The sequence below is a fragment of the Podarcis liolepis genome (genome assembly GCF_965112155.1).
Source record: "Podarcis liolepis genome assembly, chromosome: 6".
Lineage (NCBI taxonomy): Eukaryota > Metazoa > Chordata > Lepidosauria > Squamata > Lacertidae > Podarcis > Podarcis liolepis.
Genome location: NC_139559.1, coordinates 32,625,134 through 32,649,613, shown reverse-complemented (window position 1 = coordinate 32,649,613; position 24,480 = coordinate 32,625,134). Strand labels below are relative to the sequence as shown.

Below are 24,480 nucleotides of genomic sequence, written 5' to 3'. Positions count from 1 at the left end.
GGGGTCCCTTTACCTTTACTGCTGATGCTCACATGAGGTGGTGGTTCAGCCCTCCACATCTTATGTTCTTCCACTGTTTGTTTACAACAGCAGTTGCCTCATTAAAGAGGTACCAGTTGTTGTTGTTGTTGCTGCTGCTATTGCTGCTGCTGTTAGTATTTTTAAAAAACGATTAACAAGTAAAAAGAGGCATAAGCTTTTGACAAGATCAATGTGGACCAAACTTCTTCAGCCATTATTCTATCCCCATCTTCTTCAGTGTTGGAAAATTGTTTCCTTTTAAAATACAATTATTCTCAGTGAATTTTCATCTTACAGTTTTCGTCTGATAGCAGACAAAACTACATGCCTGGCTGCACCATAATCCTTAGATATGATGAATACAATATATCTGAAATTTGTTTTAAGTTTCTCATCACCCCCACTTCCACATGCAGCATGCAGCATCAGATATTTTTTTAACCAGGTATGCTTGCAAAAAAGCACTGTTCCATTCCCCCCCCCCCCTTTTTAAAGTAAATTAAAACTCCAGTTCATGGACAAGAAGGTATCTATGTATGGGAAACTTGAAGAAATGGTTTTCAGCAGTAGTGATGGGCAATGGCTAAATTATATTTTCTGAGGAAGATTTCTTGCTTGTTTGTTTGAGTTGCGGTATTTATATCTCATCTTCTTGCCAAAGACCCCAAGTTGGCTTACAATAAAGCTAAAATATGACAAAAAAACAAAACAGCTGCCCAAAAAAATAATTCAAGATCATAAAAGCAGCAGATAAGGAAATTAAGGCCATCATATAAAAGCTGAAATGAAACATCTATAAAACAGCAGAAAGACATTTAAAAGATTCCCAAATATTGTGAAATGCCATTAAAGGCTAAGTCTGAGCACTTGCAGAGATTTGAGCCATAAAGTGAGTTTTGTTTAACTCAGTCCAGCTGATGTGTGCTTGTTTTTTTCTCCACTTTCACACCTCTGGTGCCAATGGGATGTGGGGTGATCAATACAGAAGAAGAGACTTAGGGCTTATCCATACTTACCTTTCCAGGCACAGGTCTGCACTTTAAAGCTCCATGTCCAAGCGTTCCTTTTTTTCGCCCCAGAGCTTTCTCAATGAAAACCCCCTCTTTAAAGCTGAAGCACAACAAACAGCAATTTGGGTTTTCTGTGGATTGTCGTTTGCTCCGATTCAGTGGTAAAGAGCAGGTTTTCATGAAGAAAGCTCCAAAGCAAGAAACAAAAACAAAAAGTGATTAGACAGGGAGCTTTAAAGCGCAGACCGCTCCTGGAAAGTGTGGAGGAAAGGTAAGTTCGGATAAACTTTGTATATTTATTTGTTTCAACATTACTGAAATAGCTTTTTAAAATTGGCATAGAACAAGTGTCTAGCATATCACTTGACATCAGTTTTATTGTCTTGCGATCATAATCAAATCTTCTTTGACACTATAGCCAGTCACCTAAGCTATGCAATCTGTTAGATGTAATGGAAATGAAGGCACACATACAAGATTTGCTGGGAATAATGGAACCACACAGGGAAAGTAGCAAGAAACCCTTTAGCAAAATAATAGAGAATTGCAAGAAGCTGGCAGATGACGTGGATGTGGAACTTAAAGCACCTAGACAAACTAAACAACAGAAAAACCATGCTGGTAACCCCAGCCAATCCACAGAAGAGCTACATTCCCTACCTGGATTCGCTTGTTACCTCACTGTGGGTTTGTTTCAGTGATGAAAACCAACCTGTTTAAGTTTGCTTAAACTACAATGGTACCTCAGGTTAAGTACTTAATTCGTTCTGGAGGTCCGTTCTTGACCTGAAACTGCTCTTAACCTGAAGCACCACTTTAGCTCATGGGGCCTTGCGCCGCTGGAGCACAATTTCTGTTCTCATCCTGAAGCAAAAAAGCAAAGTTCTTAACCCGAGGTACTATTTCTGGGTTAGCGGAGTCTGTAACCTGAAGCATCTGTAACCTGAAGCATCTGTAACCTGAAGCGTCTGTAACCTGAAGCGTATATAACCCGAGGTACCACTGTATATCTATCTCAGTTGTACCACATTGAAGGAAAAGGCTTTCAAGCCCATGTGAATTCCATTTGGGAACTTTATTTGCAAACTTTGGGGATGAATCTGCTACGTGGTACTAGTTGAGGTCAAAACGGCATAACAAAGCAATACACCTATTGTGTGGTATATGCAACATAAGCCTTACTGAACTATTCAACCACACAAAACTTCCTGCTATTGAAATTGCCATCCAGACAACATTTCTCCTCTCATTTACAATATGCACAATTGAACAAACCTTTAGCACTTTGCACAGAGTGAAAACATGGTTTTGCCTAACAATGAATGAAGATCTGAGCAGAGTCTACATGAGTGATAGTTTTTTTTTGTTTTGTTTTTTGCAGGCTGGACTAGATCCTATAAGTTTATGTTTTACTTGGGTATTGCAAATGATCCAAACTCTGATTTTCTTTCCTTTTCTTTGTTTTTCTTTCTCAGTGATTTGAGCATGAACAACATCAGTGAGCTGCTGCCTGGGGACTTCCACCACCTGCGCTTTCTAGAAGAACTGTAAGCATAATGAAGTTATATGGCCTCTTGGTTTAGCATTCCCTTCCCAATTCTTAGGCAAAGTGATATGTATGGCAGAAACAGGTGATATGTGACAAAGTCATGTGTGCAGCATTTAAATAATTTGTTTATACTGCTTCCAAATGTTTGGTTTATTTAGATCTTATCTGGCTCCCACTCCACCCTGTAGATCTACATTTCACATTAGCTGATCCAAACCAGTAGTGCTGTATTGCACCCAACAAAATAGAAGGGAAGAGCTGGAAGAAATTTAACTACTTAAAGAAATATTGTAAAATTAATGAATGTTAGAAAGACGTTGGATAGAAACTAAGCGGTTTCCAGCTGTAATGCTTTAGGAGATATGAAAAAAGGATTATAAATGGGTAAAAGTTTAATGGTAAGGATTTGCTGAACTAACAAACTGCAATGGAATACAAAGAAGGGAAGTATGAGGAGGTCGGAGGAAATAAGGGTATGGAAGTTATGTTATTGAAAATTAATGTGTGTTTTTAACTGCTTATTATTTTGTATGTTTATTTTTTTATTTTTTCTTATATTCAAAAAAATTTCTCAATAAATATCTTTTAAAAAAAATAGAAGGCAAGAGGTAGATGCAATGCAAGGGTGACAGTCATTTTAACAATCAAAGTTGATATGTGTCCTGAGGATTGGGAGCACACAGCCTGCAAACAACTATAATTTAAAAATAAATTCAAGGGGTGCTTCTAGATGGAACCAGTACTGCTCATGTCCACAAGTGATTACCAGTGTCCACATGACTACGTCATCATCAAAATACCGGTCGCTATATTTGTTTACATTTATTCCGAATTTCCCCTTCAAAAATTATTTGAATCGTTACGGGCTTAAGAGAGTTGAAGGCGGTGAAGGTCCTGGAGGCAGTTGGAGGATGGATGACAGCTAACAGATTGAGATTGAATCCTGACAAGACAGAAGTACTGTTTTGGGGGGGACAGGAGACGGGCGGGTGTGGAGCACTCCCTGGTCCTGAACGGGGTAACTGTGCCCCTGAAGGACCAGGTGCTCAGCCTGGGAGTCATTTTGGACTCACAGCTGTCCATGGAAGCGCAGGTCAATTCTGTGTCCAGGGCAGCTGTCTACCAGCTCCACCTGGTACAAAGGCTAAGACCAGGTGCTTGCGGACTGTATCGCCAGAGTGGTACTAGTTATCTCTTGCTTGGACTACTACAATGCACTCTATGTGGGTCACCTTTGAAGGTGACTCGGAAACTACAACTAATCCAGAATGCGGCAGCTAGACTGGTGACTGGGAGCGGCCGCCAAGACCATACAACACCGGTCCTGAAAGACCTACACTGGCTCCCAGTACATTTCCGAGCACAATTCAAAGTGTTGGTGCTGACCTTTAAGGCCTAAACAGCCTTGGTCCAGTATACCTGAAGGAGCGTTTCCACCCCCATCATTCAGCCTGGACACTGAGATCCAGTGTTGAGGGCCTCCTGGTGGTTCCCTCATTGCAAGAAGTGAGGTTACAGGGAACCAGGCAGAGGGCCTTCTCGGTAGTGGCACCCGCCCTGTGGAACGCCCTCCCACCAGATGTCAAAGAGAAAAATAACTACCAAACTTTTAGAAGACATCTGAAGGCAGCCCTGTTTAGGGAAGCTTTAAATGTCTAATAGGTTACTGTATTTTAGTGTTTTGTTGGAAGCTGCCCAGAGTGGCTGGGGAAACCCAGCCAGATGAGCTGGGTATAAATAATAAATTATTATTATTTACTACTACTACTACTACTACTACTACTACTACTACTACTCAGGCTGAAATGTCACAAGAAGAATAACCACACAAACAGAACCAGCAGTTTTTACTGAACTTTGTTGGGCTGGCACTTTTCTTTACTCAAAGGAACAGATACTGGGATGGATGAAACCTGGGGTATGAGAGGATAGCGACTTCTTTGATTTTTTCCATGCGGAAATGGATTCATAGACTGCCTTCCTCACAAAAAATGGGCATGATTCAATTAAGTTGTTGCTCTAAATCTGTTCTAAATCTCCACCAGAAGAGTTCATTCCACTCATGCATCTCCCACTTAACGCTGCGTTGAATTCTGGCCAATGCTTCTGTCTACGTCCCCTGAAGTTACTTCACAGTGTACATGGCAGACCAGTTGTGTGTACCTCTTGGAAAACTGTCTACAGAAAGATGGGGGCGTAAAATGCCTAATGAAGCAGAGTCGTGAAGGAGCACAATACAGAGCCCACGATACAGCCCTGGAAGCTGAGAACAGCCCTAAGCTGCAGCATATCCACTTGTCACTTCAGTCATCAAAATGGAAGTGACTTTGTTGAGCCAAGGCATACAACTTTGTCTTCCCTCTGATGGGGAGAATCAGGCAGGTGGATGTTTGTGTGAGAAAGTTGCAGTGAGCAAAGAAACTAAGTGGAACTGGGCAGGAATGGGTTTTGCTGATTGACAATAAACACTGGAAATGCAATGGGAGTGGGGTGGGGGGGGGTGACACCCTGTGCACAGAATGCTATTGTGTCAGGATATACAGGGCTAAATAGTCTGAGTGATTAATGATAGGGAACTGAAACCAGTGTTGACAGCTTCAGTGGCATAGCTCCTCTCTCCCTGTTGGTTTGTGGTAAAAGCATATTACACTAGGCACACGCCTCAAGCTCCCCTCCCCTCCCCCCACGAAAGGGCAAGCACAACAAACTAAACTTTCCCTATATACTTGATGATACAGGAGCGTGTACGCACACACACAGTCTACCGGAGTCCTGTCTGTCCCTCCCATTCTGAGTTCAGTGCTTCATCCCTTCCTTTTCAGTGCAAGGCACAAGAGCCTCTGGAAAACTACTCCTGTCTGTGTGTGGAGAAAGGTAACCGTCAGAGCAGCGCTCCTCACCTCATGTTACTAACTAGGATATAGAAAGATAAAAATGCAGGGGACAGTCTCAAGCATCCCCCCACTTACGTGGGTGCTCTTTTGGCACACTACACAAACTGTTCAGGTTTCTAGGGGTTAGAAATGTAGTCCCCAGGAAATAGCAGCTTATAGAAAATGCACAGAAAGGAGGATAAAACAAAATGTGTTGCGTGACCACCATTTGTCTCATCTCCCATCAGAAGCACCGTCCCCTTCAGGGGAGCAGAAATCAATCCAAAGAAGCAATATCAAAAGTTAGAGAGTCCCAGAGTGACAGTAAGCAGAAACTGCAAGGCAGCTGGTGGTGTACTATAAGGAAGGCAGGTTGAAACCTGCTTCTGTATATTAAAGAGATGACCCTGTACTCTTTATGCTTTTATGGGACTAATTATGGGCGCCATTTCTTTAAATCCCAGGGAAGGAGAGAGACATGCATCACTTGTATACTTATGTGCATAAATGCATTCACAAAAGCAATCATACTTTAAACGGACGAAAAGTGACTGGTATTATGTCCATGTCATTGTATTTGGATGACTCCAGAAAGTCTGCAGACTCTTAGAAACACAAGAAGAGCTTTGTTAGATCAGACTGAAAGGACTACCTAGGCCAAAATTCTATTTCCAAAATTAGTCAGCGAGTTGCCTCTGAGAAACTTACTAGAAGAGAGGAAAGGCAACATCCCTCACCTCTGGTTTGTCCCCAGTATCTGTTATACTGCCTCTGAACATGGAGACTCTTTTCAGCTATCCCAGCCTTCAAGAAATATTCTCTCTATGAATATCTTGAGTTGTAACTCCATAAGAACACATTTTTATGGCATTCAAACTTAAAATGAGTTGTTGTTGTTGTTATGTTGCCCATCTGACTGGCTTGCCCCAACCACTGGGCAGCTTTGTAATATCTTAACCTTTTCCTAACAGACTTACCGGTACTTTAGACATACCCCACAACACAATGCTCTTTTTTTGCTTGTCACGGTAAGCCAAAGTATGGCTTAATGGGACAGCACAAACACGTCAACTCCCAGATAAGAGCTCACTCCACCTTTGCTTCTCTCAGGGCTCAGCTAGCATGGGACAGCAGTTAAGCCAAGGTTTGGTTTAGCATGTCGTTTGATAAGAGGGTCATGGTTCAGGTCTCTCCTCCTTAACCTTATAAGCAAAACTTGGCTATAGACTATGGTTAAGGAAACCACAATCCTGGCTTTGGGCAACATTCTAAGCCAAACCTTGGCTTTACTGACATGCCCCGGGAAGAGCAATATGGGTTTATGTGCAAACTCAGCCAATGAAACCTTAGCTATAAAGCTATAAAGCCAAGAGTAGCCCCTTGATACCGGATACTGCCTTCCATGTGGCTAGTATGAATAGTGACGAGAGGAACATATAGAATTGTTCACAGCAGTTTTAGAAATACCTTCTTCCTGAAATGACTGTTGGTTCCACTCACAAAGCTGTATCTAGCTCAGGAGCAAGAGACTTCCCTCCAGGTCATAATCCTATTTCCTTACAAAAGGCACTAGTAGACTTTCAAATATGTTATCTTGTTATCTTGACCATGTCTCTTTTGTTTATTACAGGCGCCTATCTGGAAATCAACTCTCTAAGATTCCAGGGAAAGCATTTTCTGGCCTCTACAATTTAAAGATTTTGTAAGTTACAATTTCTTCAGTTTACTGCTTTATGCTTGTTCTCCAAACAGGCATTTAGGTCATGGGGTCCATCCCTGTGAATATGTGGTTCACTTGAATTCCCATGTATTAGAGACCATTATAAATATCATCCCAGAAATGCTATGTACCAAATGTTCCTTGGAGCTGGGTTCTATCTGATTTCTTCCAAATCATGCTTGTGGGAGATTGCCATCCGAGCAGCTGCAAAATGTTCAGGGATACTAAATAACTGCTCAAATCCTAATACACCACTGGAATTCCATTGTCTCTAGGGTATTTAATTTCAACACTTGCTTGCTCTTGAATCAATATATTTCAAGTTATTTTTCTTCTGTTTTTATTTGTCAGCAATTCATACAAGGACAACACAGTGTTTAAAGTTATTCGTGTCTCCTTCATCTAGTCTCTAGTCACACTTCATCTAGTCTCCTTCCTCATCTAGTTTCTTCACTGTGATGATGTATCAATTGTAGGGGCAGGGATTTCTCTATACAGTGTGCTAAGAAATCCTTGTGGCTCTTGATAATGACTTCTATTCAGCCCCAAATAACAGTGGACAGTATCTCAACTTTTGACTTTCATGCTTGACTGCATTTGTAGGATGTGGGTGGAAAAAAATGGCAAGAGAACCAGAACTGTGATTTTGACTTGGTAGGCATTTGTATGGAGCCTATAATATACATTGCCAATTGCTTTATATGGTCTTTATTAGTCCAGAATCAATGCAAAGGGATTGAACTTATAGCTACACCTCTGTGATCTCTCATTTTCTGAAATAGCTCTGTCCCTGGTACTTGCCCTGCATTAACACTTTATTCATAGCAATCACTGCAGGACAGGCTAACTGAATTGGATATCTTTTCCTCTGGTCATCTGTGATTGCCTTAATAGGAAATGCACACACACACACACACACCGATATTATGATGTATTTTTTATTTATTTTCATTTGTTAATGATTTTGCAACAGCAATCCGGTTCTGGCGAGTGTTTATTTAGGTTCTCAGTTCTTCATCTTTCCTTTTTCCAAGGAGATATTTTACAATCCCTCCTCTTCTGCAATAAACATTTCAGTCCTGAGGGCATGTTTGGAACTCAACCACAATGTGAAATCGCTGTAGCCGACAAAGTTTATATGAACCAAGCAGGTAGTAACCTGCTCCCGGGATTAGAGAGTGCAGTGCTGTTTACTAGGCCTTCTAAAGAATCCTGCCCTAAATCCCTGGGTTTAGAGATGAGTTGCTGCTTTATCCACAGTCTGCATTAGGCACCGAATCAAAGAAACCAAGAAAACCACAGCAAACCCACCCTGTTTCAACAAGGGCAACACTATGCTCAGGGAACTCATGGGCTCTGAATGCCTCTTTTTATCAGTTTACATTGGAGCGCTTCCCAGTGAAATAGCTAAGAATGTTGGAAGTATGCAGGTCTCATTGAAACTAAAACAGCACCCCCTGCAGGTAATAATAGTAGTAGCAGAAACTCTGCTGGCATGAGGAGAAAGCATTGCTTGAGTTCTTTTTCTGAGGCTGGAGGCATAGCACACAGAGGAACTGTGGCAATCTCAAGTGGCACGGAAATCTGTGTTTGGGCATCCAAAGCAATCCTGTGAGATGTGATGAAGTAGAAGCCTACCTCTTAGCTTCACTCCACTTGACAGGAACACAACTTGGGCATCCATATTAACAAAAGGATTGAGCATTATAGCTTTCATTTCAACATGAAGGATTTATCATCTGAGAAGTATGGGGGGTGTATCGCCAAAGGAAAACATGCAGGTGACCCTATCTTCATGTCCATACTGTTCCTGTGCTTCTCATTCCAAGAGTCTAAAGGCATATCCCCTTGCTCTAACCTGCCAGTCCACATGGCTGCATAGAACTAGCATGAGATATAAACGCAGGTTGTGTTGTCCATGTGGCTGGATTTCCATGGGGATTATCACAGGTACAGTGCCCAGCTAGGAGGCAGAAGTTCCCTGCCTATGCTCAACAAGGGATGAGCCTTATTTTGGCCATTAAGTGACTCATGCAATAAGTTCACCATCCATTGCATCCATGTTATTCTGGCCCCATAGCCCCTCTGCATGTGTCGTTAGAATTTTACACAATAGGGGAAGTCTGAAGCAGCCTGCCACCACCACTTCAGTCTATTCCAACCAATGTGGGAATCACCAGCAAATATTTCTCTCTCTCTCTCTCTCTCTCTCTCTCTTTTTTTTTTTTTTTGCAGGGGGTGGGAGGTGAGGACTATGGAGAAGCTGCAATGTACATCCCACCTAGAAAAGTTGCTCTTCCGTTATCCACAGAGTAAAGGATGTTGCCATGTTATAACCATTTTTATTTTTGCAATTGAATTTATACCCCCACATGTGCAGCCCATGCTATGGCAAACATTCTATTAAAATTAAAACAATTAAAACAGCTAAAACAATAAGATCCAAGGAGCGGCAAGCCACTCCATAAAACTGTTCCAACATTTCCCTGTTGAATCTGAGTTCTTTGCCAGGTTGTAGACAGGTTAGGGGTCTTAGATGCTTTTGCACTTCGAGCAAAAAGTAACATGATGCCCAGAAACATTTTTCTCCAGTGAGAGGGAGATGAAAGCCAGGAAAACAGCATGCCTTCTGAAATCTGCTGCCTGAAGCAAACTACTTCATGTTGCTTCTTGGTAGGGTTGGTCCTGTTTGCAGCGATATGCTATGCTTATATCCACACAGAGTGCATGCTTGATTTAGTGTTTCCTGCTGAGGACCTGGTGAGAGGCTTTTCCTGTAATGACCCAGTGGGTGCTGCTGCTCTAGGAGTGATCTTACTGCTAGGCAAGTGGGTGTAGCTGCAATTCTTTGAAGTCTAAAGTGCCACTCTGCTTCCGTGAGAGCACACACAACCAACTTTGGCTTATTTCACCTTTTTTGGAACTGTGGGATAACGAGGGAGGGCGCAAGCTGAGGAGAGACCATGGGACACAGAGGTGAATCTCTCCAGCGGCTTGTTGGAACGAGGCTTGAAAAACCACCAAGTAGGGGTTGCGGGAAGGCTCCTACTTTCATCCAGCCCAAGGTGCCCCAGGCAAGGAATGCAAATTAAAACATCCAGAAAACAGCATGTGGGACAAGCTTTGCCTGTCTCTCCCTCTCCCCACCTACCCCAGCTCCAGCATGTCAAAACATCTAATACAGCTTTCCGTTTGTGGGGTTGCCCAGAGCGCTTGTGTGCCCTTCCATCATCTGGTGCACCAGTACTCAGTTCTGCAGGGTGTTGGGCTTCCATGAGCAGGGGTACATCATAGAATCATAGACCCTGAGTATCATTTAATCCAACCCCCTGTAATGCAGGAATATGTGGTTGGCCTGTATGGGGACTAAACCTGTGACCTTGGCATCATCAGCACCACAACTGAGGTAACTGGCGGGTATTCAAAAGGCCCAGTGTTCCTGTACCCAATCCCTCTCTTCCTGCGCACATTGTTTATTAGGGACCCAGTGTTGCTTCATATACCCTTCCCCCCAGTTCCTTGTTGGGACACCAGTTCGGCTGAGGCTGAGGCTGAGACCTCAAACTTCACCCTGTAGCTTGCCAGCCTCTCATGTTCCTTCCTAGCAACTTCTCTCTGCTGGACTTCAGGTCAAATAGAAAGGGGAGCAGGCCCTCTCTACCCCAGCCCTTCTGTTGTTCCTTAGTCATAAGGAACTCTGAAATGTCATGTTCAACTGTCGAGCCTCTCCCCAGCTGTTCCTTACCTGGTTTATCACCCAGTCATTCTTCACCAGCAAGCACAGCTGATGGGGTCCCTGATCCTGCAGCCACACAGGAGGGAAGCCTAGGGGAAAATGGGGCAATCCCTGGCGGTCCTTCACATTGAGTTTCATTTTTAGCAACAAGGGATTTCAGTATGTAAGGTATTACTTCAATATGTAGAACCCATTATATACCCATAATTCAGTCTGGTTATACAGTGTCATGTCAGCAGTTCACCATACAGATCATTTCATCCCTACATTTCCAACATGCCAATTTGGTCATGTGAACAAACCCAGGTTTTTGAACCTGGTTCTGTAGTAATTTTTCATGCGAGAGCTTTCAGGCATAGAGAATCAGTCAGGTGGAGGAGAGGAAACCTTAGCAAGAAAACAACAACCCCCCCCCAGCTGATTAGTTAAAATGTGTTGCACAATAATTGTAATTGTATATGCACTACATGCTGTTCTGTGGGAGGGTGCGGAGAAGAAGAGCAGTTCAGGCAGAATAGCAACTCCAAGCTTCGGGTGAGAATGTTTTTGTTACATGCAAGGAGTCATTGAGATAGGCTTCACGGAGTGTCAGTCAATTAGGCGGGAGAGGCTGCTTCAGATGTGGGGCTGTGTGGGAAAGCATTCCTATGATTAAATGAATGGCTTTCCCCAGAAGGCATGGGGAAACACATGAATCGATGCTGTCTCTTTAAATCCCTCCCTGGAGTGGCGGGCAAGCAGCCCTTGATCTATACCTTTCTCCCTTTCATCTTGCTCAATCATTAAAACCAAAGGGAGCAAATAAACATACAGAGACATTCTCCAGGGAGAAGTGGATCAGCCCCAGAGCCCTGCCCTGCCTCTATTACACATACAAATGTGCATACAAGCGTGCGCACACCCACACCCACCGGAGTCCCACTGGAAACCTTGCTATCATATGCACATGAATACGAGCCATGCCTGCATGCAGCAGGCAATGGAGTTGCAGGAATCAAGAACAGAGAGTGCACCACATAGCAATGTTTTGTTGCAGGTCCTACTTGCTTCCCCCTGTTTTCATGTTCAGGTGTAAGTGTTGGTGCTTATGTAGTGAAAATGGCACCACTTACACACAAGAAAGAGTGTCCCAGGGTTTCCTGAACAGCTATCAAGGTGGGTGGTCAGTAGCAGGTCAGCAATCATTCACACAGTGTCAGTTGAGTTAACTCTCTGGTGAACCGCGCTAAGCTCTTTTGATGAATAAATAATAATAAAATAATATTTATTTTTTAAAAAAACAGCTTAGGAGGCCAGGCCAAATGAGCACAGCAACTCTTCCCAGCAGATCTTGCCCCAATATGACAGTTGTGAGGACTGAAGGTCTCTGCCTTCGCCCAGCTCCCTAAGTCGTCTCCTCCCCAGCTCCTTCCCAAGCAATCTGAGGCTCCTTCAGTTTGCCTGTCTTTACTCTGCCCTCGTCATACCTCTTCTGGTTCTGGGAGACCAGGCTGGAGGGGAGCTGGTTGCAGCAGGAGGGGGAGACTGCCTGGCTTCATCACCAACCTCACTCATTGTTGCCTCTTGACCCCCCTCCTCCCCAGCCTCCTCTTCTGCCTCTAGCGCTGGACTGCTCTCTGCCACAGACTCTCCCTGCTCACTAAAGCATGTTACATCTTCAGCTTCCAACACCTCCTCCTTCCAGTCTGCTCCCTCTGACCACTCATCATTGTTCTGCCACCAATCCTCTGGCTCTGAGCCCCTTGGGGGTTCCCTTGGGGGTTCCCCAGCTGGTGCCTCCCATCTCCATTTCCCCCATGATCACTCATGAATAAAGCAACCTGTTAACCTGTCAATGAGCTTGTTAAAGAGTTTTCTTGAATTTGTTTAATTTATAATATTTTGCTTCCATCCATGTGTTTATTATCTGGATCACATTCAGCAACTTTGCTATTTATATATAATTCTGTATCACTGTTTAATATATTTAAAAGGCATAGTTATAGCAAGTTGATCCAGTCGGGTTCTTCTTACATTTCATATATACTAGATCTGTCAAACTATGTTTGATTGTTTTTCTTCATTTGGGTGTTGTGTTCTTTAATATGACGATGAGTATTTTTCTTGGGAGTCACCTTTTGTCCTCTGCTGTTTTGTACTGAAGAAAGAAAACACAGCACCCTAGGGACCTGCACTGTCCACGTTGTGCTTCTAGTGTTTACTTGGGTAAATGCAAATTACTATCATTAGTCAGAGATGTTTACTGAAAGCAGTGGGGCTGGCAGGCTACTCCCAGTGTAAACTGCAGCATGTCCACTGAGCCCTGTGATTAGAGCCATTGTTCCAAAAAGAGAAATGAGCTGCTTGGCCCCACACAGTGCAGCTTTACTACTCCTTTTGACTGTGACGTCTGTCATTTATCCCTGGCTGTTCATAACATGCTAAGCCAGTGCAATAAAGAAAGAGGTGGGTGGAAAACGGACGGTACCTTCTGTGCTCTACCATTTCCATAAGAAGCTGCTTTGTAGGAAGTCAGACCATTGGCCAGTCTAACACAGTACTGTCTATGTTGACTGGCTTTGGGTGTGTTGTAGCATTACCTGGTGATATTGGGCACTGAACCTCAAACCTTCTACATATAAGTATGCGGTCTTCCACTGAGCTGTGATGCATCTCCATAAAGGCTTACTAGCACAGTCCAAGTTCTAAGCTCTGTGCATTTAATAATAATAATAATAATAATAATAATAATAATAATAATAATAATAATACTTTTCTAAAGTCAGGAATACGGAATCTTTTTCAGCACATGGTGCATGCCTCAACATCAGCTGATCATCAGAGCTTGTGAAGCCAGGCAGTGGCAGAGCTAAGTGCTCTGGCACCCAGAGTGGCACACATGCCGTGCACCCAGGGGTGGGGCGTTCTGCCCATGGGGGCAGGGATGATCCGCCCAAGGGGTGGGGTGATCTGCCCATGGGGCCGATCTCGGCGCAGCTGCGCAATCCTCCCCGGGGGCTGCCCCCCCCCCGCAACCTGGAAGCATACAGTGAGCCAGGGAAAGGGGGAAGAGCCACAGCAGCTGCTTTGCCACTTTGCCGCTCGCTGCGCTTGGGGAAGTCGCGGGGGGCCTGCGCCAAATGTCACCCCCCTTCAGGATGACACCCGGGGTGCCCTGCACCCCCCTTCCTATGCCCCTGAAGCCAGGTGCATTCATGCATGAGGGAGATTTTTTGGCTGGAACCTTTCACTCTGGTGTGCAATTTTCTGCCTGCAGAAAGTTTAACGTGAGGGTTGCGTAAAAAAAATGTGATTCCATGTTTGAAGCCTCAAGCACAGTCCCAGAAGGACTTTACTACATGATTTTTCTTGTTTGTGGAGATCAGCTCCAGATACCTCAAGGAAACCTTTTGTAGCAGTAGAGAAGTACAAAATGGGCAGAACACATGACATATGTGATACTTTTAACAGTTTTGAAATTGGGTTCCCTTATTTTGGGTTTTATCGGAACTAGTGTGCATATTCAGAATCTGAAGTTGCATCCATCCCTAGGCATAACATTATGGGTGATTCTGCTCAGATCTGTGCAAGACATTCTCACTTTTCTGAGGTGTCCCAAAACCTCATGTCAAGAGGCCTAAAATTACTCTTCAGAATAAAAACTATTGTGGTAATATATCAGAACTCCGATGAAATTTCACAGTATCTCTATTCTCCACAAAAGGAATGCATATATTCTCCCAGACACCTGCATGCTATTTCTTCCAGATCCCTCCTCAGAAGCCACCTTTTCCATAGCGCCTAGTTTCCATGCCATTCTGTGTCGCACCTGTAACTAAACCTAAGCACAGGGAACCGAAACAATCTCTCATTACTTCCCTCTTTATCCTGGTTTCAATTTACATCATGCTCTTCTATCACTTTTCCTGTGTCAGATTTTAAATGGTCAGTTGCTTGGGCAGTGACGTGTCCTTTTATACCCGGTGAAGCATCATGCACACTGATGGTGCTATGTAAAAAGTAACAGTAATTATGAACAGAGTGGCCTTTTCCCTAAACTAATTCCCACTTAATTCCAAGTGTTCACTTACATAAGATATACTAAGTCACAGGAATCATGGTGCTACTTTGTACAGTGGTACCTCGCGTTACAGACGCTTCAGGTTACAGACTCCGCTAACCCAGAAATATTACCTTGGGTTAAGAACTTTGCTTCAGAATGAGAACAGAAATCGAGCGGCAGCGGGAGGCCCCATTAGCTAAAGTGATGCTTCAGGTTAAGAACAGTTTCAGCTTAAGAACGGACCTCCGGAACGAATTAAGTACTTAACGCGAGTGTCAGGGAACTGCCATCGGAAAGACAGGTGGTGGAAGGGCTCACGGAGGTTGGGAGAGACTCAGCAGCTGAAGAGGGAACCAGCAGGGGGAGAGGCGGGTCTCTGAGGGAAAGTGAGCAGGAGGGATGGCTCAGAGACACTTCCAGCAAGAACAGTGGGGAGGTTTCTGGACCTCCTATAGGGACACCCACCGCCAGAAACTGTCACGACGTGAGTCCAGAAGACGTGTTTCCGTTAAGGAGCTTTTATGTTGGAAGCGATTCCGAAAGCAACCACTGTCGGAATCTGCCAGTGACTGACGGAGCCATGCTTAAGGGGCTCCATTACAGACAGAGGTTTGCGGACTTGAACAAACTCTAAGGGACTTGGATTTTACGCACAAGCAGCTCATCATCCCATCACAGCGAGGTACCACTGTATAGATTTTACATTGAGAAAACATTAGCGCTTGACAGGTTTACATTTCTGCCAGAGTCCCACAATTCATGCAAGCAATGGAGTCTGCGGTTTCAGGACAAATAGGCTTTGGAATGCCATTCCTAGACCTGTATTCAGCAGCCCTGTGCCCTTGTTAATGGAAGGTTTTGTGCCTTAAACAGCATCTGTATTCTGAAATCTTGTTTGGGGAGGGGGTTGGAATTCTGTATACTCCATTTTGTTGATGGTTATTTTTTAAAGTTGTCATTTTTTTTCCTTCTAATTATAGGATGTTACAGAACAATCAGCTCAGTCGGATCCCAGCAGAAGCTCTGTGGGATCTTCCAAACCTTCAGTCACTGTAAGTCCTAATGGATTGTCCCTTTAAGCTGTTATGGGATCTCTGAAACAAGTGTTATTCAATACTTTGTTTTATTTACCGTATTTTTCGCTCTATAACACGCACCCGACCATAACACGCACGTAGTTTTTAGAGGAGGAAAATCCGTAGGCATGCCACCCGTAGGCATTCCCTCCATAACACGCACAGACATTTCCCCTTACTTTTTAGGAGGAAAAAAGTGAGTGTTATGGTGCAAAAAATACGGTATTTTGTACGCCACTTGATTGGTTAAAAAACACACCTCTGAAGTACTGTGTCCAGTTCTGGGCACCACAGTTCAAGAAGGACACTGACAAACTGGAATGTGTCCAGAGGAGGGCAACCAAAATGGTCAAAGGCCTGGAAACGATGCCTTATGAGGAACGGCTAAGGGAGCTGGGCATGTTTAGCCTGGAGGTTAAGGGGTGATATGATAGCCATGTTCAAATATATAAAAGGATGTCATATAGAGGAGGGAGAAAGGTTGTTTTCTTCTGCTCCAGAGAAGCGGACACGGAGCAATGGATCCAAACTGCAAGAAAGAAGATTCTACCTAAACATTAGGAAGAACTTCCTGACAGTAAGAGCTATTCGACAGTGGAATTTGCTGCCAAGGAGTGTGGTGGAGTCTCCTTCTTTGGAGGTCTTTAAGCAGAGGCTTGACTACCATATGTCAGGAGTGCTCTGATGGTGTTTCCTGCTTGGCAGGGGGTTGGACTCGATGGCCCTTGTGGTCTATTCCAACTCTATGATTCTATGATTCTATTCTATGATTCTATGAAACATACTAAAATACTAAAACAGAGTAGAATTACCTCAGCATCTGAGTAGGCTTGTCTAAACAAGAATATTTTTAGTGGTTGGGGTGAAATGGGAACATAGGAAGCTGCCTTAGATTGAGCCAGACCATTGGTCCATTTCACTAAGCATTGCCTACACTGACTAGCAGTAGCTCTCCATGGTTTCAGATGGGACTCTCTCTCAGCCCAACCATGAGATGCTGGGGACTGAACCTGGGACCTGCATGCAAAGCAGATGCTCTACCACTGAGGCATCACATTCCCCCCTTCAAAAAACCCAGTAAGGTTTTCATAGGAATCTTTAGGGCAGGCTTCCAGTCTTCTGAGCAGGTGCTAGAGAAAAGAATATGGTACAAAGCACCAGAAATTTTAGAACTGGGAGGTAATTTTCAAACGGACGCAAATATTTGGAAGCATTTCATAAAAAACTTTTTGAAGGATCATATCTTAATGGTAGAGCACCTGCTTTCATCCCTGGCGTCTTCAGGTGGGGCTAAGAGAGAATTGTATTTGAAATCCTGCAGCCACTAGATAATACTGAGATAGATGTCCAATGGTCGGTCTTGTTATAAGGCAACTTCCTATGTTCCTAATACCGCCTTATGTCTTATTGCAGTACCTCGGTTGGCTATATCCATGGTTCCATTTCTTTCCTTGAAAAAGATAATAGTGCAGAATTTGAGCTAAAGGAAGTTGGAAGCAGGAGTGCGGAGACATCTGATGTGGTTGCCACTCTATCTGAGTTCTCTCTGGGACCAGAATTAGCAGTTGAACGGTTGTGAGCTTTCATGGACTAGAGCCCAACTGAGCAGAAGCATGAAATGCTATCCTTAGTTTGTAAACACAGAAAAGGTTCATAGACTCTGGAGCCAAATGGCCACAGGGCAGCAGTAGTTCTGTCACACAATGAGTTACACACAACATTAAGGATGCTTCCATTACATGTCGGCAAATTCGCTCCCCCAAAATATTGGACATTTTGAGATAAGGAAAATGATGGCAAAATGCACTGGGAAATGTGTGATAATACCTGCTTTGGTTCAACATCACTAACCTCAACAGCAGATCAGGATGAATGCCCAATAAACAGGTCACCTGGAATCACCTTAAAGTACAAGAAACACAGTGGAATAAAACATATTACTCCCATCTGCTTAAAAAACATCTCAGTAGATTGATTGGTATGGAGGAAGCTAGTCCAAAAGATACCTGGGCCTCAAGCCTTATAGAGCTTTAAAGGTAAGTATCAGGACTTTGATTGAGTTTGGAAATGAACCAGGATACAACAAAGCTGTTTCAACAGAAGAGAAATATGATCCTGACACCTATCTTGGGGCTCATCCACTTACCTTTGCCCCATGCTTTCTAGCAGCAGGTCTGCATTTTAAAGCGCCGTGTCTGAGCACTTTTTCTTTTTCATGTTGCAGCACTTTCCCCATGAAAACCCACTCTTTAATGCTCAGTTGCAGCAAATGACAATCCGTGGAACCTAAATTACCATTTGTTCCAATCCAATGCTAAAAAGTGTGTTATCGCAGGGAATGCGAAATATAAAGTAGGGCTGTGCTGCCACCACCAATTTGTTCTGTGCTGTTCTCCCTCGTGTCACTAATCCTGCTGGTGTTAGGAATTCTTAGTATAGAGATTAGTCCCCATGTGGCTTGCTAGTGTAGGGCACTCAATCTGCAAGCATGACACTTGCAAAACCCACTGTCTGATAGCACCCTGTAACAGCCATGTTCTGATGAAATTGCTTTTTAATGCTGTCACTCAACAATCTAGTCTTTGAGTTATTAGCCTCCATAAGAGGCCAACAGAGAATGCACATGGACAAAGGTATTACCTTTGGGATGAATAAACATGATCTTCGGAGATGTTAAAAGATAATTTTCCTAATGACAGATGCTTTGCCTAGTTCCATGGCAAGTCATTATGCAGTGCCATTCATTGTACAATCCCTCTGTGATTCCTAATTCAAACAGCTCTCCACATCATAATTTCCTTTCCCTCCTCCCTCGCACAGCTGTGCTGTTAAAACCATCCAACCCAGAGGTGACTGCATTTTAGTTGTGGGACATACGAGCTTTCTCTGTCCCTGAGAATGGCTGTTTTCTTTTGTTTTTGAGGTAGTTTGCTCTCTGAAAGGGACAAGATCTTATTGCAGGAACTGTCTCCTCGAAGCAAATAGGAGTATGGACTTACCAATGAAATCCCAGTTAGATTCTTATAGGATCTCTTTGAAAGCAAGTGCACTTTCAATACAAAAGAGGTGATTTTGAACTTTCTCCTCCAGTCATGTGGTCTGGAGAGCATCCAAGCACATGAAGCATCTACCGGTACTTTCCCCCTCAACAATGAGCAGTAATGTGTTGGCTGAAACTGAATAATTAGCATTTGTTGTGTGGAGAGATCCTTTTCTTCCACCCAAGTGAATCATATAAGTATATACCTTGTACTGTGGAAAGGAGAAACAGTGTGCCATAAGTCTTTAAACCAACGTTATTCAGGTCTCCGTATATCGGAATGATTGCAATAGTAATCATACCTGGGTATTTGTTCTCTCATCCTTCCTTCCATTTGGTTGGCATTCTTTGGGGTAGCCAGCTGCTGCTTTTACACCCTGCAGGAAAATGACAGGGTGGAAAGGCCTAACTTTGGGGTGGTTAAGACTGGGAATACAGGGCCCATCCACACTACCTGAAATTGTCTCATACCTTGAATGTTCTAGAATTTTTGATTGAGGGACCACATGATGTTGTTAGCAAAAAAAAACCAAACCATTTAGTCTGACCAGTAGTAGTGCAAAAAATGTTTGTTTGTTTTTTTAAAAATGGTAATATGATTCTTTCCCCTGTGATGTCTATTTAGCATAACAACACTGGCCATATTTTCCCTTTTTTGACTCAGAAGAGTTCATGCTGACCCAGCTTGGGAACCTTTGTTCATGGTGGTTGCATGATGAGCACCACTCACTGACGTAATAACCATAAGAAACAAGGGCTGTGAATTGTTTCCTTCAGTAGAATCCTGAGATCAAATACCAAAGGTTATGCATTTTAATATGTTGAAGTTAGACCTTCCACTTCTAACGGCATTGTGGTTCATGAACCACGCTGCAGCGAAATATGTGGTCTCCTCAAGTACAGTACATGGATCTCATCATAGATCCTCTCTTTGTATGTGATGTTGGGCATGAAGATATAGAAATGAGAGTGAATGTCACATCTGAACTCCATCCGTGTTTATAACATTTGGATTGAACATTAACTCCCACTGCAAATGGTCAAAATTGTCTCCAGGTCATGCAGCTTGAAAGAACTTGAGTCAAATGCCTACCCATGATCTTATGGAGGTATAACCTATAATCCGCCCCCCCCTACCTCGCTATGGATATAGCCACAGATATTCCACTTTCATAAAATTGTTTTAAGCCACCATACCCATGAGTATTGCTGTCAGGTTGCTATTGATGAACAGTGTTACACACTACAGCTGTTAAATTGCATCTGCAGGAATGGGTAGGACACATCAAGGGGAGGCAATTTTAATGCAAATTAGTTTATACGGATATTTTACCTGATAAAAACAAGCCAGACCTCTTAATAATAATAATAATAATAATAATAATAATAATAATAATACATTTTATTTGTACCCCACCCTCCCCAGCCAAGACCGAGCTCAGGGCAGCTACCAACCGATATAAAACAAATTGATTGAAATACAACTTTAAAAACAAGATTAAAATACAACATTAAAACATTAAAATGCAGCCTCATTTCAATGGAAACTCAAATAAAAAACTTTTTGGGGGATGAAAACATCAAGTCTTCACCAAGGCTAACTATCCAGACTTGGTCCAACATGGGCCAGAAAAAAGCCAGGGAAGTCCCCAAATAGGAGTTTCATCGCAGGAGGAGAAAGAATGTTTATTGCATCCTCCCTACAGAAAGAAGAAACCAAAACCCCTGTACAATGGCAATATGTTTCCTGCATCCAGATTTAATAGAGGGGGGAAACCACTCTTTGGAGATCTCCCTGCCCTCATTAAGTCCCATTAGACTAGTAGTTATTAGGATAAATTAGGTCTGATTTGAGAGAGATGAAAAGTCATTGAGTAAACAGTTTCCCCCTTAGCAGGCTGCTTTGTGCGTTGAGCGATATCTGAAGCTAAGCTGATTTCCTCAGATTTCATTGGGGCTGCCAATACTTCTTCATTCAAATTGGCTTTGTGTCAAATGCCCTTCTATTATTTCTGTATCTTCCCAGGGTTGGTCATTTTATCAGAAGAAAGACCAGGTCTGTATTTCCTTCCATTTAGAATCTATGAGTAATTTTCCACAAGTCTTCTATATATTTATTGCCAACTTGGAGCATCCATAGATCACTGCCGAGTGGCTTCCAAACATTACAAGTTGAGTGGGGACCTGACTCGTTTATTTACATTTGCCTAGAGGCTGTGGTTTTTCCATTTGCCCTGAAGTGTTTCGTTTCATAGAATGCTAACTTGCCTACTGCTTAGAAATCAAGCAGCACTCCATAAAATATTCCACACCGGTGTAGGTATTAAAAGGCTTGCACATTGGAGGCCAGGACAGGTAGATGATGCAGAATTGTACAATATTGCCTTTATTGTTTCTCCATGTGATATTTACTGGTTTGAAATTGGGGGGTGAGGGGGGAATCCCATAATCTGTGCTGCAGGAGGTGTTTGTATTTATGATGCCATAATATATCAAAATTAACAGATGGCCCTTCAGACTTTTTTTGATGTGGGTTTGTTTCTTTCTTTGGCGAGTGTATTCTGCAACATGTTACTGGTACAATAACAAAGCAGTAGTGGTGCAGTAGTGGCCGGACTGTCCACATAACCATCCCACTTTATGTGTTCTATGATGCTGTACAATGTCATTGCCTTTTTGCTGTCTGGGAATGGGGCACACTTGCACAACAAAAGCAGACAAAAAATAAAGTGAACATTTGTGGTATAAAAAGTTACAGGAGTTCAGCATTTGTTGGCTGAGGCTGATGGACATTGTAGTCTGACAACATCTGGAAGGCAGCAAGTTGGCAAAGGCTGTTTTAGATGTTGCCTGGCTGCTCCATATATGTTCTGAAGCACTCATTTACACCTCTGAGAATCAGGACCATGAATTATTAGCAGCGCCTGCTATTGCAGCTTTTGTCCTCGGTGTTTTGGACTTGCAGCTCTGTGCTGGCTGGAGGGCACCAGGTTGGCAAAGCTGTTCTGTTCTGAAGAGATGCAGACAGAAAAGCCTGAGGAGGAAGCAGCACAGAGTTATTAATGATGGGGTGAGGCAGGGCAAGAGAGTTTGAAGTAGTCCTTTGTGCAATCTTTGTGCTTCCTTTCGTCTGCATTCTTCTCATTTGCAGTCTGCACAAAATGAGAGGATTCGAAGAGGCACATCTACACCTGATGGCAAAAACTCTAAACTACATGTCAGATGCTAGGCCTTGTTTAAGGCAGTGATTCAGTCGTGATTCCCTGGCAAAGTGTCCGTCTACCAGCAGTTTTATAGGTGTGGTAAGGGCATACCATGCGCACTCTAGGAGAGTCGTGTGTCAGGCTAATTAACAACATTGTGGTTACAACAAGCTCTTACCTAAAGCAGATGGGTACACTCGTGTTTCTCTGCCAGCCAAAAGTAAACCAAAGACTTCCAAAGCAAGCAGGTGCTATAAGTTATAATTATTGCGTTTTCAGTAAGAGTGAGAAAAAGAAGAGAGCTTGATTGGATTAAAAGCTCAGACAAGACTCTTGAGGCTTGTCTTTCAAATGAAAATGAAAGACAATGGAAGCAGCTTGGTTTTCTGCAACATTTCGAATGCATATCCCACAGAGATGCTTAGAATGCCATCTCATATGTCCCCATTTGCAAGTATTAGAACTGAAGCATGGCAGATTCTGAAGCCCTCTTCAAAAGTCAGCTCAAGATCTTTCAGCCACCATTTCCTGAGCATGGTGTCTCTGATCCTCAAGGCAACTTTATTTTTCACACACAAAGTCCTATCACTCTAGTTATGTATATTTTTACATGTTACATCATGGCAGCATGGCGCCCAACTTTGGTAATATTATATGTGGAAGGCTGTTTTGGCACTGAGCAAAATATACATTAATAAAGAATAAGAAATGTACAGTTTGTGACTGCAGTCCCCCAAACTACAGTGAAGGTTTCCTCAGAGGGTTCCTTGACTTGTGGAAATAGAGAGAGTGCCTTATATAAAAGGTGCTTTAGAAGCTCTGGTGTGTGTGTACGTGGGCTATTCTTTGTAGCCCGTTTGAGGTGTTTCCATGTTTCAACAACTGTGCCACATTTATATAATTGAGGTACCTTCTTCAAAAGGAAAAAAGTGAGGGAGGAAAATGGGCCAAAGTGCCATGTCCCAGACTAAACACATGTAACGCTGGTCATCTAGGTAGAAATTGGCGACTATCAATTCCTCAGCATGTGCTTAATCCAAGCAATAGAAGCCATTGTTCCAGCTAGCTGTTTTCCATTGTCACCCCATATTGCAAAATTATTCCAACACTGACTTCAAAGACGAAGGAAAGACAGAAGAATTTGCCCGATAAATGCTGCCCTTCAACATATTGACTTCTATTACACTGCTTGCAAAGAACCAGTGAGACATCTCAATCCATAGAACTGGTGCACCACCCTCTCCTCATGTCTTTAGGAAAAACATTTTGGAAGCAGACAGAAAGAGAGTAAAGACCTCTTTAAAAATGTTAAGCCCATGAATAGGGTAATTATCATCATCATTATTATTGCTGAACATTAAAATGCAAGGAGTGACTTCTTGGAAGTCACGGGGACAGTTGCTTTGATGCTGACAAAGGAGAAGCCTTCCCCACCAGACAAGTCGGTTGTAGGCATATATATTCTGATGACGGATGGAAGGAAGGAAAGGAATCACTTTGGAATTAGCATAGCCTGAGAGCATGTTCCCGCTTTCATAGGCCACCTTTGATCTGTTTGAAATGTGACAGCTCATTGTAAGGGCAATATTGCTTCATATAAATCATTTTTGATAGAATGTGCTTTTGCTTCTTAGAAAAAAGAAAAGAAAAGAAATATCTTCCACTGAATGTTTAAAGGATAAAAGGCAACAGAAATAGACTGGGGTGTTTAACATCAACTTATAATTTATTGGCATGGATCTGATTTTTTTGCAAAGCCACATTAAGTATTGTTAAGGTAATTTATGAGGCATAAGCTTTTCCTGGAGCACAAGAAAAGTGAGCCTTCTAGCTAGTTGAAAAGAAGCCATCAAGCAATTGTGAATTTCAGACTTGTAGAGTAATCCACAAACAAGCAAAGCAGCCCTCCTTGAGGAACAGCCATAGCTGAGTGGTAGACAGTCTGCTTTGCTTGCAGAAAGTCTTGGGTTCAACCCCCATCCAAACAGGGATGAGAGAGATTCTTGTCTGAAACCCTGGAGAGCCACCGGCAGTCAGCATAAACAATACTGAGCTGGGTGTACCCAAGAGTCTCACTACGTATAAGGTAGCTTTCTACATTCCTATGTTTTTGTGTTCTATGTTCTAAAGGATATAGTAGCCAATTGCTAAATAAAATGATGAAACCTGACTGGAAACTGCTTTATGCCTTAGAAGCTGTGCCCCATGAT

The 24,480-nt window shown here is 43.0% G+C and overlaps 1 protein-coding gene across 1 annotated transcript in view; it reads left to right on the top strand.

The window, feature by feature from the left end:
• LGR6 (leucine rich repeat containing G protein-coupled receptor 6) overlaps window positions 1-24,480 on the top strand; it is a 147,598-nt gene that overhangs the window by 55,088 nt on the left and 68,030 nt on the right. The window contains exons 2-4 of the mRNA XM_083508556.1: window positions 2,507-2,578; window positions 7,084-7,155; window positions 15,932-16,003. Of these exons, the coding sequence (XP_083364682.1) occupies window positions 2,507-2,578; window positions 7,084-7,155; window positions 15,932-16,003 (216 nt within the window). The remainder of the gene's footprint in view (window positions 1-2,506; window positions 2,579-7,083; window positions 7,156-15,931; window positions 16,004-24,480) is intronic.